Genomic DNA, 17867 nt, shown 5'->3' on the forward strand with positions numbered 1-17867 from the left:
CGAGTTAAGCTCAGTTAAACCTATGTTTAATATTCATAATCATAATCTTACTTTAAATCTATATTGGCTAATATGAATCGTCAAATGAAAACCAGTTTCAATGCTAATGCTAACATTAATCTTGTTTACGTGATACAATTAAGTTGTACATGCAAACAAGATCAATTATACGACGATTTTTAAATCCACTCCTCAACTTTTGACTGCTACCTGTAAATAAGCTAAGTCTTTCTGTACAATAAAAATAATCTATGTAAACATAATTTTCATCCTTTATAAAGTAAATTAGTTTCGTCTATAAATAATAGTATTGTTCATTTATCGTTAACATATATTTTATATGTAAAAATAGAAGATTACAATTTTAAATATTGTGATTGTGAAATCAATAAATGTTATCAACATAGGGCATTATTAAGAGATGTCTACCATACCGGATAATATATCAACATTTGGGCCGATGTAGTGGTCGAATATTTCGTTAATAATGCAGAGTATGAAAAATATGAGGCAATTACTAACGATTTAATTGAACGTACATCGGTCGATCTGGAGATTTATTTACTAGAATTGTATGAAAAGCTATTCACCGTAAAGTCTGATTATGGACATAAACGTTGGCTTGAAGGAAAAAAAAAAATTATTAGTAATACTTTTGATAATAAAATTAAAACTAATAGTTAATAGACGAAACTAATTTACTTTATAAAGGTTGAAAATTATGTTTACATAGATTATTTTTATTGTACAGAAAGACTTAGCTTATTTACAGGTAGCAGTCAAAAGTTGAGGAGTGGATTTAAAAATCGTCGTATAATTGATCTTGTTTGCATGTACAACTTAATTGTATCACGTAAACAAGATTAATGTTAGCATTAGCATTGAAACTGGTTTTCATTTGACGATTCATATTAGCCAATATAGATTTAAAGTAAGATTATGATTATGAATATTAAACATAGGTTTAACTGAGCTTAACTCGACTCAGCATATGGCGAATTTGGTACCGACATACTATCGCACCCCCATTACCTATCTTAATTTTAATTTGGATGACGAGACTGTAGATGAATATTCAGAGTGGTATTTATAATTTGTAAATAATAAGTTTGTTTTGTTGTAAGTTATTTTTTTTTTTTCTTTCATATTTTGTATATAATATTAATAATAATATACATTAAGGGTAACATAATTATCAATTGCTTCTAGTGTTATGCATGTGACAGGATAAAGTACAAGAACAGGTATAGATCTTTAAACATAGTTTTTTCATGCACATATTCTATTTTACATCATGAAATTTAACATTTTTTACATGTGATAATGAATACTGTACAAATATGTGCGGTACAAATCCCCCATACAAATACCTTGTTATTTAACCGCCAAATGTATAGATGTTTTTAATTTAACCATATTTAATATTATTTTTTAATATCATTATGATAATACTATTGCAGTGATTGATATGTCAAAGCAGACCGACAAAATTACAGTCCCGTCTTTTAACCTACTTATTAAAATTGAAGCATCATCCACGTTCCCTGCTAATACAACTGCATATGCTATAGTAATTTCAGACAATGTATTTACATATACACCTTTTGACGGTACCCTCCGTATATTTTATCATTTTTTACATGTTTATGTAAACATTTATTATTAACCTTGTAATTATTATTATTATTATAAAATAAATATATTATATACAAATAACAACACTGTTTTTATTTTTAGATTATAAGTTTATTATAAGAAACTAGTACAATATATAAAGTTATTGTTTATAAATTATTAATATAAGTTAATTTTCTGACGTGATTGGGTTTCGGCCATTGTGAAGCCCATGGACTATAACTATTTTCTTGGCTATACACTGTTGTATTGAAAAATGTTGGACCATCATTTTCATCGCACATTTCTTCTTCTTTTTCCTAAAGCATAATTATAAATTTAATAACAATAAAGGTTATTACAATCTATGTTCATTAAACTCACATTAATTTGAAGCATGTCTTTGGACCATGACTTGACCCAACTATCAACTATTACATTGTACGCTAAATTCTTCAGCTCGCTTATGTATTTACTGTCACCTTTAGGAATAGTATCACATATTTCTATGTCGTTCAAACTTCTTATAAAATTAACCATTTCATCATTGTTTGATTGTTGAATTTTAGGGCCCGACCATTTACTGTCGGCGTATTGTATAATGCGGTCTATTTGATGGCTTAATAGTAAACGTGTTTTTATTTTTCTTGATATTGCACTGTTAATAGTACACTGTAAGTCCATAAGTCTATTAATGTTTTCGTTATTCAATAACACTCGACACCCATCCACTATTCTGGATTCTAATACTAAATGCATGGTATCACGGTACAATACTTTGGTTATATTAAAATCGACATTTTGGTATAACATAATGTTCTCTCCTTTTACCGGAGGTGATTGTAGAAATAATGATATTTCATCCATCATGCCGTAAATAATATTTAAATAATCTGCTGACATACTAATATATCGTGAAGGAGTAATAATGCATACCGTAACATTGAAGTCATCCTTTGGATTCAGGCCCACTTGCAAAAATTTTCTGTCGCTGAACGCAATAGTGTAACTGCTAGAGTCAATCATCTCGGCTGGCGGTGTTGGTGCGATATAAATGTAGCGCTGTTTTCTTACAGGTTCGGCAGCCATATTGTTCATAGAGTCTTCTTCTTAGAGCTGAGGGTTCTTGATGACACTGTGACTTTATCAACGATTTCACGCTCATTTATGCGGAAAAATCACATATTTTCATAGGGGGGTCAGCAAATCACGAATCACATATCCCCGTAAACTAACCCATTCCTTCACCACTTAAGTGATTTCACTTTAATATCATAATAATTAATTTTAAACTCTCGATTTCTAAATATTTGTATACAAATATATGTATTAGATTATGTGTATACATGTTTTATACAAAAACGATTACACATTAATGTCTATTAACAAACGCAGTAGTGTAACTGAATAATCAAAAAAGAATTTGATAAAATATTATTTCAAACGTATAAATATTTTCTCTAAAATTAAAAAATAATTGAATTCTTATGAAATATTGCACATATTTCTTTATTTACTTTAATATCATAATAATGATCACCTTATGATGAGTTTCATCATCACCTCCTCTTCTATGTAGGGGTAAACTGCTGATTAACTGTTTTAATTATTCAAGTAAGAGGGCTCTCTATGACCAAAGGCCTACTCATCACATAGCTATAGTTGGGTTTCGTTTGATTAATAGCCGCTGTCGCCGCTTGATTACTCCTTTCACTTTTCTGCATTCAAATATTTTCAAATAATTCTAAAATTATGTAATTTTTAAAATAGCTCCAATTTTCTATAATATATCAAGATATACTATATGATGTTCCATCTACCTCAGTATACTATGAATATACCAGGGTATACAATATATGATAACTGTACAAGTCCGCATTTGTCCGAAAAAGTAGATGAGCATAAATAACACTTAAATCGTATACCGTCATGTATATTCCTATGCAGCAGTTAAAAACAGTTTTTTGACAACGTACACTTTTTCACACTTGTCACAAGAAAACATTTTTTAAAACGTTTAAGTGATACAACACTATTAATTTTACTCAAGTAATACTCAGTCTTTTATGTGAAATTACTCATTTATGCGGAAAAATCACATATTTTCATCGAGGGTCGGCAAATTACAGATCACATATCTCTGTAAACTAGCCTTTTCGTTCACCACTTAAGTGATTTCACTTTAATATCCTAATAATTAAATTTAAAGTCACGATTTCTAAATATTTTTATACAAATATATGTAATAGAGTATGTGTATACTCAATATGTATACATATGTCTTATCCAATAACGTTTACACATTAACAAAAAATATATCTATTAACAAACGCAATAATGTAATTTAATATCATAATAATTAATTTAAACTATCGATTTTTTAAATATTTTCTCTTTAATTAAAAAATAACTCAATTCTTATGAAATAGTATAATAATGTACATATTTATTTATTTACTTTAATATCATAATAATGATCACCTTATGATGAGTTTCATCATCACCTCCCCTTCTATGTTGGGGTAAACCGCTGATTTACTGTTTTAATAACTACGTTAGTCAAGGAAGGGAACTCTCTATGGTCAAAAGCATACACGTCACATAGCTAAAGTTGGGTTTCGTGGGATTAATAGCCGCCGTCGCCGCTTGATTACACCTTTCACTTTTTTGCATTCAAATATTTTCATATAATTCTAAAATTATGTAATTTTTAAAATACCTCTAATTTTCTGTATAATATCAAGATATACTATATGATGTTCCTTCTACCTAGGTATACTATGCATATACCATGGTAACATATACCATGGTATAACGAAATGATATCTAGGAACGAGAAACATCGACCTTTCACCATATCCCCCCGGCCGTTTACACCGTCCGTCCACCTATGGCAGGGTAAACCTACATCATGTGGGTGGGAGGACTATGCCTTTCACCATATCCCCCCGGCCGTTTACACCGCCCGTCTACCTATGGCAGGGTAAACCCACAACATGTGGGTTAGGAGGGTATCCAGCTTATATATTAATGTTCTACTNCGGGGTTGAACAATATTGAATAAATGAAGTCAATTATCCTACCAAACTTTATTACCTATCTTAATGGTTTATTACGCAATAGAGTATTTATAATTTGAAAGCGGGAATTTAAATTTGTACTTACCTTGTATCCCACGTAGTGTAATGTTTATTTTAGACAATCCAATGTTGATTATGAGTTTACACTGTATTTCACACGTTGTACACTTTGAGTTCGACAGTAAATATGATCGTTTGGGAATAAAGCGTTTAATTATAAATAATACGAAACCGTTACACAAAATCTATGACTGTATTACTATATGCAAGAGATTCTATNACGAAACCGTTACACAAAATCTATGACTGTATTATTGTATGCAAGAGATTCTATACACTCTATATTTTTATAATTATAATCAAATAATGTATCTTTAGTTGACTTAGTAGAATGAGTATATTGTTTGAGAGATTATATTTTATTGAGAGATCGACACCAATATTTCTTAAATTTTCCTCTGGCCTGGCCAAAACAAGATTCAGAAATATTTATATCTATGTAAAAGATTTGTCAGGGCGGAATTGTGGTGGCCCAATGTGTCCCGGTGCTAAATTAAAGCACCTTGAAAGGATGCGGCACAATAATCACCAAGACAAAAATTAAACATTAAAACATATATTCGTAAGTTTCTCTGTGCTGTCTGCCGGCGCGATGTTCGTTAAAACAAAGACATTAAACCTTAAAAGACTAGCTACCCAATACACATAGGCTTACAAATATATTCTAACCTAATACACCTAACTTTTAAAATCTTTAATTGCAACCTTTACCCTGTCTGCCGGCGCGATGTTCGTTAGAACAAAGACATTAAACCTTAAAAGACTAGCTACCCAATAAGTATAGGATTGCAATACACTTAGTCATATAATAAATATTTATCATTAACTGAGAAAATTAGAGTTGATTCAGTTTTATTATATATATTTAAAAAAAAATATGTTTTGTTTTAAAATATTAATTGACATTTATTTCCATAATAAAATAAAACATTATTATTTAATGAACAAATTAAATTAAATTAAAAAATTCACCAAAACAAAATTCACTTTAAAATCTCTAAGTGTCATTTATTTTTAAAGAAAAATATTAGCATATATAATAATATTAGCAGGTACACAGCATTATTATTATCAATTGTAGTAAGGCACATTGTTATGAGTTTATAAATACACTAACTGACAATACAGAAAGTATATCTATTGATAATCATAATTGATAATAAACAATCCGTGACTGAGACAGCAATGTCATAAAAATCCAATTAGCTACCTGTATTTACAATCCCATGTGTATTATACATGTATATTAACTCAAAATTTTGAAACTTTAAATGTTTATATCTAATAAGCTAATAAAGTTATATTAAAAATTCAAATGCCATTTACTATTAAATTAAAAACTCAAACATTTTATTAAATTAAAAATATGTGTTACCATTTAAAAAAACAAAGTTGACCCCCCTCCAAGGCATAAGGGATGAACTTAAAAAGTATTACATAGTTAAAAATTCAAGAATAATGTGTAACTAAAAATAATAAAAAAAAAAAATGTTTAAATAATTATTATTCTGCAAGTAATTGAGTGGGTTATGATAAAAAAATCACCCTGTATATACCTCTAGAACTAAGCTCTAATGAAAGCAGATTTTATTCTGATTCTGTTTACAAAACTTTTAATTTTATTTAGTAGAAACTTAGTTTATGTGTATCATAAATTAAAAAAAAGTAAAAAACATGTCTAACTTCACAAAGAAAATATTTAAATTTTTATAAAATTTGATCAGAACATTTTAGTTATGGTTTTATGTTAACATTTTAATATCCACTAACACAAAACCTATATTTGAAAGGACAAAATAGTACAAGGTTATGTAGGTTTCTTGGTCATTTTATTTTAGAAGACTAGATTTTATTTTCTCCTTCCAAAGAAAAATTTTTGATAAATATATGACATCATTTTTTTCAATTTTTAGAAGAATACAAAATCACCTCTTCCCTAACACTTAATCACATTTTCACTTATTATTAACTATAATATAAACTAAAAATTCTAGTGGTTATTACAATGTTAAATGATTTTACACTAATATAATATATATACATATAAATTATTCATTGATCCAATCTATCTAAACTAGATGAAGCAAAAACTTACTTAAATAACTTACTTTTTTTGTAACAGGACTATTAGATTGAATTTTAGACAGTTCATTTAAATTTGGCTTTACATCAATAGATTTTCTTCCATCATATTTTCTAAAATGTAAACATGAAATTTATATATATATACAAATTTGAGTAAAAATAAAACAAAATTAATACAAATTAGAATAATAATGAGTTTTAATTTAACTTGGTCTCGCCTTGCTTTGTGATTAAGGTACCTCGTAACTCATGCCACCTTTGTCAGCCATTGCTCTACTACATATACATGGTAGTTTGACTGAGTAACACCATGTGCCATATGTCAAGACACAAAATCCAGCAAGTATTACACAACCGATGATGACCAGTTACAAATAATCATTGCAGTAATCTGTATATACTGTACTATTCTATCGGGACCACTGGTTTCAAAATTTGACCATCACCACATTCTCAACTGGATTGACTAATGTCACTTAGCATATTTATTTTACCAGGCTAAACTTTGTGAGAATATATTTATTCTGTGTAATATTATTTTTAATTATTGTATTTATCAGTAAAATATACGGTCCTACACCAATTATTATTAGTAAAACTAGTGTCATCTACATTTATTCCTATAGAGGACCCAATATCCCACAACAACAATTATTTTTTAGGAAGAATATCAATCATAATTTGTCATTACTTTTCATTTAACTTATGTTCATCAGGAATTTTAAAAGTTTTGATTAGTGTGCTTAATTTTTCTTTATTTAAATTATTAGCATCTAATTGTGATGAAGTACAATATGCTACCCATGAACCAACCAAGTCTGATGCTGAAATTTTATGTGTGATACATATTATTACACCTGAAAAATATAAATATAAATATTATAATAAAAACTAATATTAACTAATGACAAACATTTGTAAGTTATAATGAAAAAAATTATATCAAATGATTCTAATCTATGAAAAGAATTAGATATCTAATAAATATTAATATCAAAACTTTGCTGACTTAGCCNTATCAAATGATTCTAATCTATGAAAATAATAAGATATCTAATAAATATTAATATCAAAACTTTGCTGACTTAGCCAAAATAAAATTTGGAAAAATAGTATTAAAATAATTGTTATAATTTAAAAAAACCCAGCACAGGGGGGTCGCGGCACAGTGGTGACGTGGCATAGTTGGATCAAGTATAATAATATATGACAATTATTAAAATCACTATAAAAAAAAAAAACGCTTCGATGAAAATCTTTAGATGGTATTTAATTCACACTTCCTGTGGGCTGTTAAAGGGTTAAATTTATAAAATATATATACCAAATAATAGGTAAAGACATCAAGCATCTATAAAAAAATTATATTGATTTGTTCATTTTTGAAAAAGTTATGGCTGTTTTAAGTAAAAAAAATTTCAAAAATTAACGATTTTTAAATTTGTAATTTTTTTGGAGGTNTTCGAAAATTAGCGATTTTTAAATTTGTAATTTTTTTGGAGGTTTCCCCCATTTACGGGGAACGAGGGAAATTTTTTCAATTTTTGAGGGTAATGTCTTCGACTAGGTACGATTTGTGATCTTTTGACGTATAATTGAAAAAATCCCTTCGGTGAGAGCTGAGAAAAAGTGGTAACAAAAAAAAAAAAACACATCATAGTAAATTCAATACCTTCTCAGTTTCGCATCGAAGCTAAAAGATTGATACTAATACAATTTTAGAAAACTAATAAATTATTATTTTTCAGTTTTTAATAAAAAAATGTTTAATTTAAATAAATCAATCATAATTACATTTTTCAATTTTAAATAAATTAAGTTTAAATAATAAGTTTAAACAAAAAACTGATAATTCATCAATTATAGTAGCAGGTATAGATAAACCCATATCTTCAAATTCAGTCTCTAGTCTCTATTATGTATACATCTATTTTTAACACGCTTACATTAGTTTCACCTGTATGTATGTATGTATGTATGTATGTATGTAACTCTCCAAACGCCATGCGTTTTCGCATATTCCGTCGTCTAGACTAGACTGTCATAACACATTCACCCCACACTCGCCGGCAATACTAANACACGCCTCGCTCACAATACGACGGTACACTATTCCTATAAAAATTTTTTTGGTTATCGTACCCGTACACGCGTGCTTGTCATCAATATTATATATATATATAAACAAATTTTTATTTTGACTGACCATTATCATCCGCGTGCCATACGGCTTACGTATATATTCCTACTGCCGTTTATACCTCAGGNGTTATACGCATTCACCCCTCCCCACGCCTCGCTCACAATACGACGGTACACTATTCCTATAAAAATTTATTTTTAGTTATCGTACCCGTACACGCGTGCTTGTCATCAATATTATATATATGTAAACAAATTTTTATTTTGACTGACCAATAACGCCCGCGTCTAATGCGCCTTACGTATATATATATATATTCCTACCGCCGTTTATACCTCGGGTATAACGTTAGTCCGACCCGCCCGGCCATAAAACACAGCTATACTTAGTGCATGATACTTTTACGTAGTTAAGTCGCATTATTTGTATAAATATATATATTCTAATTACTATTAAAATTAATATATTAACACGATTTATTCTAATTAAGAGATATAAAGTATTCATTCCGATTACGAGGGATGATTTCCGTATCGTCATTTTTCGTCACTACCTCCACGTTCCGGGAGTGAGTAATTTACGCGCCTGCTGCTTTCCTTGGATGTGGTAGCCGTTTCTCAGACTCCCTCCCCAGAATCGAACCCTGATTTCCCGTTACCCGTAACAACCATGATATTGATAGTAACTACTATCATAACATGAAACTAAAAAGTAAAAAATAAATATAGTTTAAAAAACTAAAAAAACACGCTTTTAAAGTACATCGAACTAAAAAGTTAAAAATAATTTTTAAAATAATTATGAACAAAAAATACTAGTATTATTGTGATAAAAGCGTCGGGCGCTCAATATACGAAAAATATGGCACAAAGCACCCACGCTTTTATCACAATAATACTAGTATTTTTTGTTCATAATTATTTTAAAAATTATTTTTAACTTTTTAGTTCGATGTACTTTAAAAGCGTGTTTTTTTAGTTTTTTAAACTATATTTATTTTTTACTTTTTAGTTTCATGTTATGATAGTAGTTACTATCAATATCATGGTTGTTACGGGTAACGGGAAATCAGGGTTCGATTCTGGGGAGGGAGTCTGAGAAACGGCTACCACATCCAAGGAAAGCAGCAGGCGCGTAAATTACTCACTCCCGGAACGTGGAGGTAGTGACGAAAAATGACGATACGGAAATCATCCCTCGTAATCGGAATGAATACTTTATATCTCTTAATTAGAATAAATCGTGTTAATATATTAATTTTAATAGTAATTAGAATATATATATTTATACAAATAATGCGACTTAACTACGTAAAAGTATCATGCACTAAGTATAGCTGTGTTTTATGGCCGGGCGGGTCGGACTAACGTTATACCCGAGGTATAAACGGCGGTAGGAATATATATATATATACGTAAGGCGCATTAGACGCGGGCGTTATTGGTCAGTCAAAATAAAAATTTGTTTACATATATATAATATTGATGACAAGCACGCGTGTACGGGTACGATAACTAAAAATAAATTTTTATAGGAATAGTGTACCATCGTGTGGTGAGCGTGGCGTGGGGAGGGGTGAATGCGTCTAGTCTCAAGGCCATAGACGACAGAATATGCGATAATGCGTGGCGCTTGGAGAGTTACAAACATACATACATACATACATACATACATACATACATACATACATACATACATACAGGTGAAAATAATATAAGCGTGTTAATAACGTTAGTCTGACCCGTCTGCCCACAAAACACGGCTATACCTAATGCATGATACGTTTACGTACTTAAGTAGCTTTACATGTATATATATATACAGGGTGGCCCACCACTCACTGACAACTTAAATAACTTTTGATCCAGTTAATATTTTTAGTTGATTTTTTTTTTAAATAATAGTTATACGTTAGGTCTATAGCTATATCTCAATAATTAATTTTTTTACATTTTATTAAAAATATTAATTATTTTTAAATTTTAAATAAAAAGTAAAAAAAAAATCTAAGATAGCTATTTTGTAGAGTAGAATTTAAGAAAAATTTTAGTAAAAAAATATCTTATTAATATTCAGTAGTAAATATTCTGTAGCGTTTTGAAGTTTGTGAAAATTTGAATTTTCATGTACTATTTTACGGTATTAAACATTGAAATACGTATTGAGAAAAGGACAGAAGAAAACGCTATCTTTTCATGATTACTGTGTATACATATGATGATAGTGTGTATACATTACAAACTTGGCATAAATACCATGATAAGAAATTAGATAAGGCAATTATTACTTATCACTCTCATTCAAAAGTATATTGAAAAGATAGCGTTTTCTTCTGTCCTTTTCTCAATACGTATTTCAATGTTTAATACCGTAAAATAATACATGAAAATTCAAATTTTCACAAACTTCAAAACGCTACAGAATATTTACTATTGAATATTAATAAGATATTTTTTTACTAAAATTTTTCTTAAATTTAACTCTACAAAATAGCTATCTTAGATTTTTTTTTTACATTTTATTTAAGTTTAAAAATAATTAATATTTTTAATAAAATGTAAAAATATTAATTATTGAGATATAACTATAGACCTAACGTATAACTATTATTAAAAAAAAAAATCAACTAAAAATATTAACTGGATCAAAAGTTATTTAAGTTGTCAGTGAGTGGTGGGCCATCCTGTATATATATATTCTAATTACTATTAAAAATATACAGGGTGTTTAGTAAGTCAGGAAACGGGTTTCTATTGTTCTCATTATTTGTAACAATGAGAACAATAGAAACCCGTTTCCTGACTTACTGAACACTCTGTATATTAACACACTTTATTCTTATTTAGAGATATAGAACTCATTCATTCCGATTACAAAGGATGAATACAGTATCGTCATTTTTCGTTACTACCTTCATGTTCCGGGAGTGGGTAATTTACGCATCTGCTGCTTTCCTTGGATGTGGTAGCCGTTTCTCAGACTCCCTCCCCGGAATCGAACCCTGTATTCCCGTTACCTGTTACAACCATGATATTGATAGTAATTACTATCTATCATAAAATAAAACTAAAAAGTAAAAAATAAATATAGGTTAAAAAAAAAAAAAAACACGCTTTTAAAGCACATTGATCTAAAAAGTTCAAAATAATTTTTTACAAAAAGCTTAAAACAATATTGAACTAAAAGTACTAGTATAATTGTGATAAAAGCGTGGGTGTTATATAGCGCGCATATTTTTCGTATATTGAGCGCGCGATGCTTTTATCTCAATAATACTAGTACTTTTCGTTCAATATAGTTTTAAGCTTATTTTAAAAAATTATTTTGAACTTTTTAGTTCAATGTGCTCTAAAAGCGCGTTTTTTAGTTTTTTTAAACTATATTTATTTAATACATCAGTTGAACCTACAATAGCCTATTGCAGGTTTAAATGATTTACTCTATTGTCAATAAGACATACTTTACAGGTTTTTACACGTGTACTAATATTTATTTTTTTCCCTGATTAGTCTCCAATAATTAATTTTATTAACTCTAACAAAAAATATCGAAAATAATAAATGAGTTCTCTTAATTTAAGAGTACTCAATATTTGACTCAAATTACTCTCTTGGTAATTATTTAGGTGAAACCTTTTGCTCTTAGTTAAAATAAAAATATTATTATTATTAGCTTCCATGCGAAGCTGAGAAGGTATTAATTTTACTGTAATGTGTTTTTTTTTTTATTTTTCATTTTTTGTGTCTGTGAACGATCAATCTCAGCTCTCACTGGACCGATTTCGATGAACAATATGTCAAAAGATCACAAATCGTATCTAGTCGAAGACATTACCCTCAAAAATTGAAAAAAATTCCCTCGTTCCCCGCAAACGGAGGGAAACTGGGAAATCCCCCAAAAAATTACAAATTTAAAAATCGCTAATTTTCGATAATTTTTCAATTTTTTTACTTAAAAGTGTCATAACTTTTTTAAAAATGATCGAATCAATATAATTTTGTTTTTTATAAGTATCTTTGATATTTAACTATCATTTTATATATTTTTGTGAACATTTGACCCTTTAACAGCCCACTGGAAGGGTTTCAAAATGGTAACTTTTTTACAAAAAATTAACTTTTTCAACTTAACTTTTGAAAATGTTCCGGAAAGACTGACACTTTTATATATATCTTAAATTAAAGCTTATGTAATATACTTTAATTTGAAAAAAAAAAATTTGACCTCTGGACTTGTCTTCGTGGTGAAAAAATTCTCGATTTTATATTTTATATTATTTAATTTATATTTTATATAACTTTTGGAAAAATGTATGGAACAATATTATTATTTTTTTATAAAAATTTATATACCCCTTTCATCTGGCACGCTTTTATTGTAAATCGGATCATACCCCTTTAACAAGGGGGATCAAAACTTTAAACATGCGTATTGTTACTAAGATATTTACAATTTAATTTTTGAAAGTATTCCGGAAATACTGACACTTTTATATATATCTTAAATTAAACCTTATGTAATATACGTTAATTTGAAAAAAAAAAATTTGACTTCTGGATTTGTCTTCATGGTAATAATGGCTACCGTCTGGTATGAAAAATTATAAAAAATTAATATAGCATAGAAAGTTAAACTTATTTAAATTTGTTTGCTTCTTTTAAATCGAGAAAAATAATTTTGAAATTTGAACTAGCTTAAATAGCCCATTTTGTCGCTATCAGGCGATAGCGACAAAATGTGCGCCCGTTTCGCTGCGCTACAGTGTCGGCGAGATCGGGCTCTACGGGGCTACGAGACGTCGGCACGGGCGCAGTTTCCCTAGCTCGGGGAATCGGGCGCGTCCTCAGGTTGCGGATAGAGGAACGGCCTGCAGATATGCAGGTTAGCCGCGAAATAAGCAGTCCATTAACTTGGACTGACGAATAAGCGGTCGCGGACAATGATCCGCCCAAACGCTCGTTAACCCTGTAGATATACAGGGTAGCCGTAAAATAAGCCATTATGGACGAATAAGCGGTTGGGTGAGAATGGAGATATATGGCAACGCAACCAGTATAGTTGTCTGTAGGTGCTGTCGGCTGGGTTAGACCTCGCCAGAGAGCAGGCGGGCCAGCTCTCCGACGTGCTGGAGGTCTATAGCCCTCACAGGCGAGTGGTGAAGATGGCCACGGCCCTTATTGACACCATAAGGGCCTTGGCTGATTTTCACCTCACCAGCTCGCCTAGGAGGTGATCGCCTGCACTAATGCCCCAAGTGCCTCCAGGACTTTGCGTCCCAAACAGAGTACTGATGGGACACTTATGGCCCACCATCTAGGCCCATCGGGGACGCAGCGTCCCCCCTACATGGCGGTGAGGTAGCAATGAGTGCGCTTCCGCTTGCCGTTGCCGCCGCCAAGAAGCGGAGGAAGAGGAAGAAGGGGAAGAGGAAAGACGCTGCGTGTCCTACTGCGGACATCTCAGCGCCCTTGCCACTCAGCGGCGCAGCTCCCCTTCTGTCACCAAGCGCGCCTGCCGCCACTCCAACCCCTCCTCCAGCCACCTTGTGGACAGAGGTGGTAAAGCGGAGGGGGGGCCAAGAAGGTGGAGAGAACGACAGCGGATCCCAAGGCGGAGGTCCCTGGTGGGCCCAAGCCAAAACCGCCGCCACCGTCGCGAGGCCCGACTACCGCCCAGCTCCTGGTCAAAGTCCCGAGGACGGAGGCGGTGGTGATCGGACCGCTGAAAGAGGGTCAACGGTACGCCGCGGTCATAAAGACTGCGATGGGTGCCGTTGACCTCAAGGCCCTCGGGGTCCAACTGGCGGGCACCAGGCGGACCCGTACGAGGGTCGTACTCTTGGAGGTACGGGGTTCGGGCGCCCAGACTGACAGCCTAGCTGACAGCCTGAAGGGCGCCCTGAAGGAGCATGACGTGCGCGTCCACTGTCCGGTGACGACGGTGCCCATCATGTTCCTCGACGTGGAGGAATGGACGGAGGGGGGCGACGTGCAGAGCGCACTGCTGGACGCCCTCCGCCGTCCGGAGGACAAGTCGCCGCCGGAAATCGGACCCGTCGTGGTCCGAGAGAACTCCGGCGGCAAAGGGCGTTACGCCCGGGTGGAGGTGCCGGCAAGGCTGGCCCCTCGCCTCGCAGGTCTTGCCCATATCCACGTGGGATAGGTCACCTGTAGGTTGAGGATCCTTGGCGACAAGGGTCCGAGGTGCTACAGGTGCCTGGAGCACGGGCACGTGGCTCAGACCTGCAAGGGACCGGACAGGTCCAAGGGGTGCTTCTCCTGTAAAAAGGAGGGGCACCAGGCCAAGGACTGTCCGGGTGCGGGGCCGTCCTCAAAGGCCGCGAAGACAAAGGGGGGCCTGGAAAGAAGGCTTCCCCTGGTAAGAAGAAAGGGGGAAAGGCCGAGGGGACTCCCGGAGCACAGCCCGCTAGTGGATGAGATTCCTTCAAGCGAATCTCAACCACTGTCGGGCCGCTAAGGACCTGATCCGGCGGGCGGCGCACGAGATGGGCACCAACGTGTGCATCGTCTCGGACCCGCACGCCGGATCGATCCGGGACTCTGCCGGCTGGTTCTTGGACCGGTCCGGCAGAGCGGCGATCGGCGTGATGGACCGCGTCCTGACGGTCGCGGACATTGAGTCGGGCGACGGTTACGTAGTGGCGAGGATAGACGACATGGACGTCTTGAGCTGCTACGCGCCACCCAGCTTGCCGATCGCCGGACTCCTCGAGTCCGTATCCTTCTGCCTACGGGCGAGGAGGCTCGGGCGGCCGTGCGACAACCGCGGGGAGCTCGTGGCCGGGGATTTTAACGCTCACTCCCCGGTCTGGGGGTCGGCGGACACGAATCAGCGTGGCGAAGAACTGTTGGACCTGATGTCGGCCCTCGGGCTGGTGTCGGCCAACAGGGGATCCACCCCGACGTTCGAGGGTCACTCCTCGAGCTCGGTGGTGGACGTCACGCTGGTATCCCCGTCGCTGCACCCGCACGTAACCGGCTGGTCGGTTCTCCCGTACAGGGAAAACCTCAGCGACCACCGGTACATCGTGTACGAGTGCGGCGATGGCGGCTGTCCCCTTCGAGCCGTGCCCCGCGTGCCGTCTCGCGGTGGGCGAGTGGGATGGCGGGTCGGACCGGTCACGGACGTCGACGCTTTTGAGACGGGCTTACTGCTCGCTCAATGGTCGGCGCCCGCGGTACCGGACCGGCGCGTCTCCGTGAGCGAAGCGGCGGAAGAGTTGGACCGGAGGGTGGTCGCAGTCTGCGACTTCGCCCTCCCGGCCAAACGACCGCCGTCGATTCGCGGACCGCCAGTCCACTGGTGGAACGCCGAGGTGGCGGCCAGGCGTGAGGAGTGCGTCAGAGTCAGGAGAAATATGACACGCTCCAACCGTTGGCCGCGGGACCCGGAATCCCCGGACCCGAGGGAGGCGCTGAGGTCGGCCCGCAAGGAGCTGAAGCTAGCCATCAGGCGTGCCAAAGCGAAATGCTGGGCCGAACTTGTGAAGTCGGTGACCCACGACCCGTGGGGGAACCCCTATCGGGTCGTTATGCGGAAGCTCCGCGGTCCACCGGCTTCGGGTCAGCTGGAGGCGGAAGTGTTGGAAAGGGCGGTAGACACGCTCTTTCCGACACATCTGACCCTGCCTCCCCCGGCGTTTGGGGACGACGTGTCGGTGGTGGAATTCACCAGCCAAGAAGTAGCTGACGCGGTGGCGCGTGTGTAGGGCCGGAACACAGCTCCCGGCCCCGACGGGATTCCAAACCGGGTCTGGGGGTTGGTCCACGACCTCGCCCCGGATTGGATACGCGCCGTCGCGAACCGCTACCTCTCGGAGGGTGAATTCCCCACGAAATGGAAGAAGGCCAGACTGGTGCTTCTGAGAAAGGGTGACAAGCCCGAGGGTCTCCCCTCGTCGTACCGACCGCTTTGCATGTTGGACGACTTGGGGAAGATCCTCGAGCGGCTGCTCGTCACCCGGATCGAAGCCCACCTGGCCGACGTCGGCGGACTGGCCGAGGGCCAGTTCGGCTTCCGGAGGGGGAGGTCGACGGATGACGCGGCTTCCCTCTTCAGGGACTTGGCCATCAAGACCAAAACTGAGCACGGTTTCGGGGTGGCGGTAAGCTTGGACATCCGAAACGCGTTCAACTCCGTGCGATGGTCACACATCCTCGGAGCGCTGGACGCATATCGGATACCTCCTTACCTCGAGCGGATGATCCGGTCGTACTTTAGCGATCGGGTCATCTCTTACGAGAGCGCCGTGAGAGAATCCTACCTGTTACGAGAGGCGTCCCTCAAGGGTCAGTTCTCGGGCCTCTGCTGTGGAACATCGCGTACGACGCGGTGTTCCGCGTTACGCTACCACCGCACGTGTGTGTCGTTTGCTACGCGGATGACACGCTGGTGGTGGCGGAAGGCGCCTCGGCCGAGGAGGCTGGATCCCGGGCAAACTGCGCGCTCAGCGCAGTCGCCGCCTGGATCCAGCAGGAGGGGAGTGGACTTAGCCTCGCCCTGGACAAGACCGAAGCGGTCTTGTTCACGGGCAGGTACAAGTTCACTCCTCCACGGCTCGCCGTGCTGGGGGTGGAGATCCCGCTTAAGGACTCCATGACTTATCTGGGCCTTGTCATAGACAAACGTCTAAAGTTCGGGCCGCGCATTACTCGTGCGGCCCAGCGGGCCCAGAAAGTCATGAAGTGCTTGGCGGGACTCATGCCCAATCTGGGAGGGCCGAGAGAGATGCGGCGTAGACTTTTAGTCAGCGTCGTACACTCGGTTCTCCTGTACGGGTCCCCGGTTTGGGCGGATACTCTTGAGTATTCGTCCAAAAACCGTGAAGCCCTGCTCAGGGTGCAAAGGCGGGCGGCGATCCGGAC

The 17867-nt window shown here is 36.7% G+C and overlaps 3 protein-coding genes across 10 annotated transcripts in view; 1 reads left to right on the forward strand and 2 right to left on the reverse strand.

Annotated features, from left to right (window-relative positions):
- Positions 1-17867, reverse strand: part of LOC126899239 (uncharacterized protein PF3D7_1223600-like) — a 41570-nt gene that overhangs the window by 15009 nt on the left and 8694 nt on the right. The window lies entirely within an intron of this gene.
- The window catches only part of LOC126899242 (delta(24)-sterol reductase-like), a 42830-nt gene that overhangs the window by 11208 nt on the left and 13755 nt on the right, over positions 1-17867 (forward strand). The gene's annotated exons all lie outside the window — the stretch shown is intronic.
- Positions 1541-4511, reverse strand: LOC126899260 (uncharacterized). The gene is made up of 3 exons (XM_050673958.1): positions 4384-4511; positions 1999-3434; positions 1541-1934 (listed from the first exon to the last, which is right to left on the reverse strand). The coding sequence occupies exons 2-3, from the start codon at positions 2710-2712 to the stop codon at positions 1785-1787; spliced, it is 864 nt and encodes a 287-aa protein (XP_050529915.1). The 5' UTR covers positions 2713-3434; positions 4384-4511; the 3' UTR covers positions 1541-1784.

Source organism: Daktulosphaira vitifoliae, unplaced genomic scaffold (genome assembly GCF_025091365.1).
Source record: "Daktulosphaira vitifoliae isolate Bord-2020 unplaced genomic scaffold, ASM2509136v1 Scaffold_2, whole genome shotgun sequence".
Taxonomy (NCBI): domain Eukaryota; kingdom Metazoa; phylum Arthropoda; class Insecta; order Hemiptera; family Phylloxeridae; genus Daktulosphaira; species Daktulosphaira vitifoliae.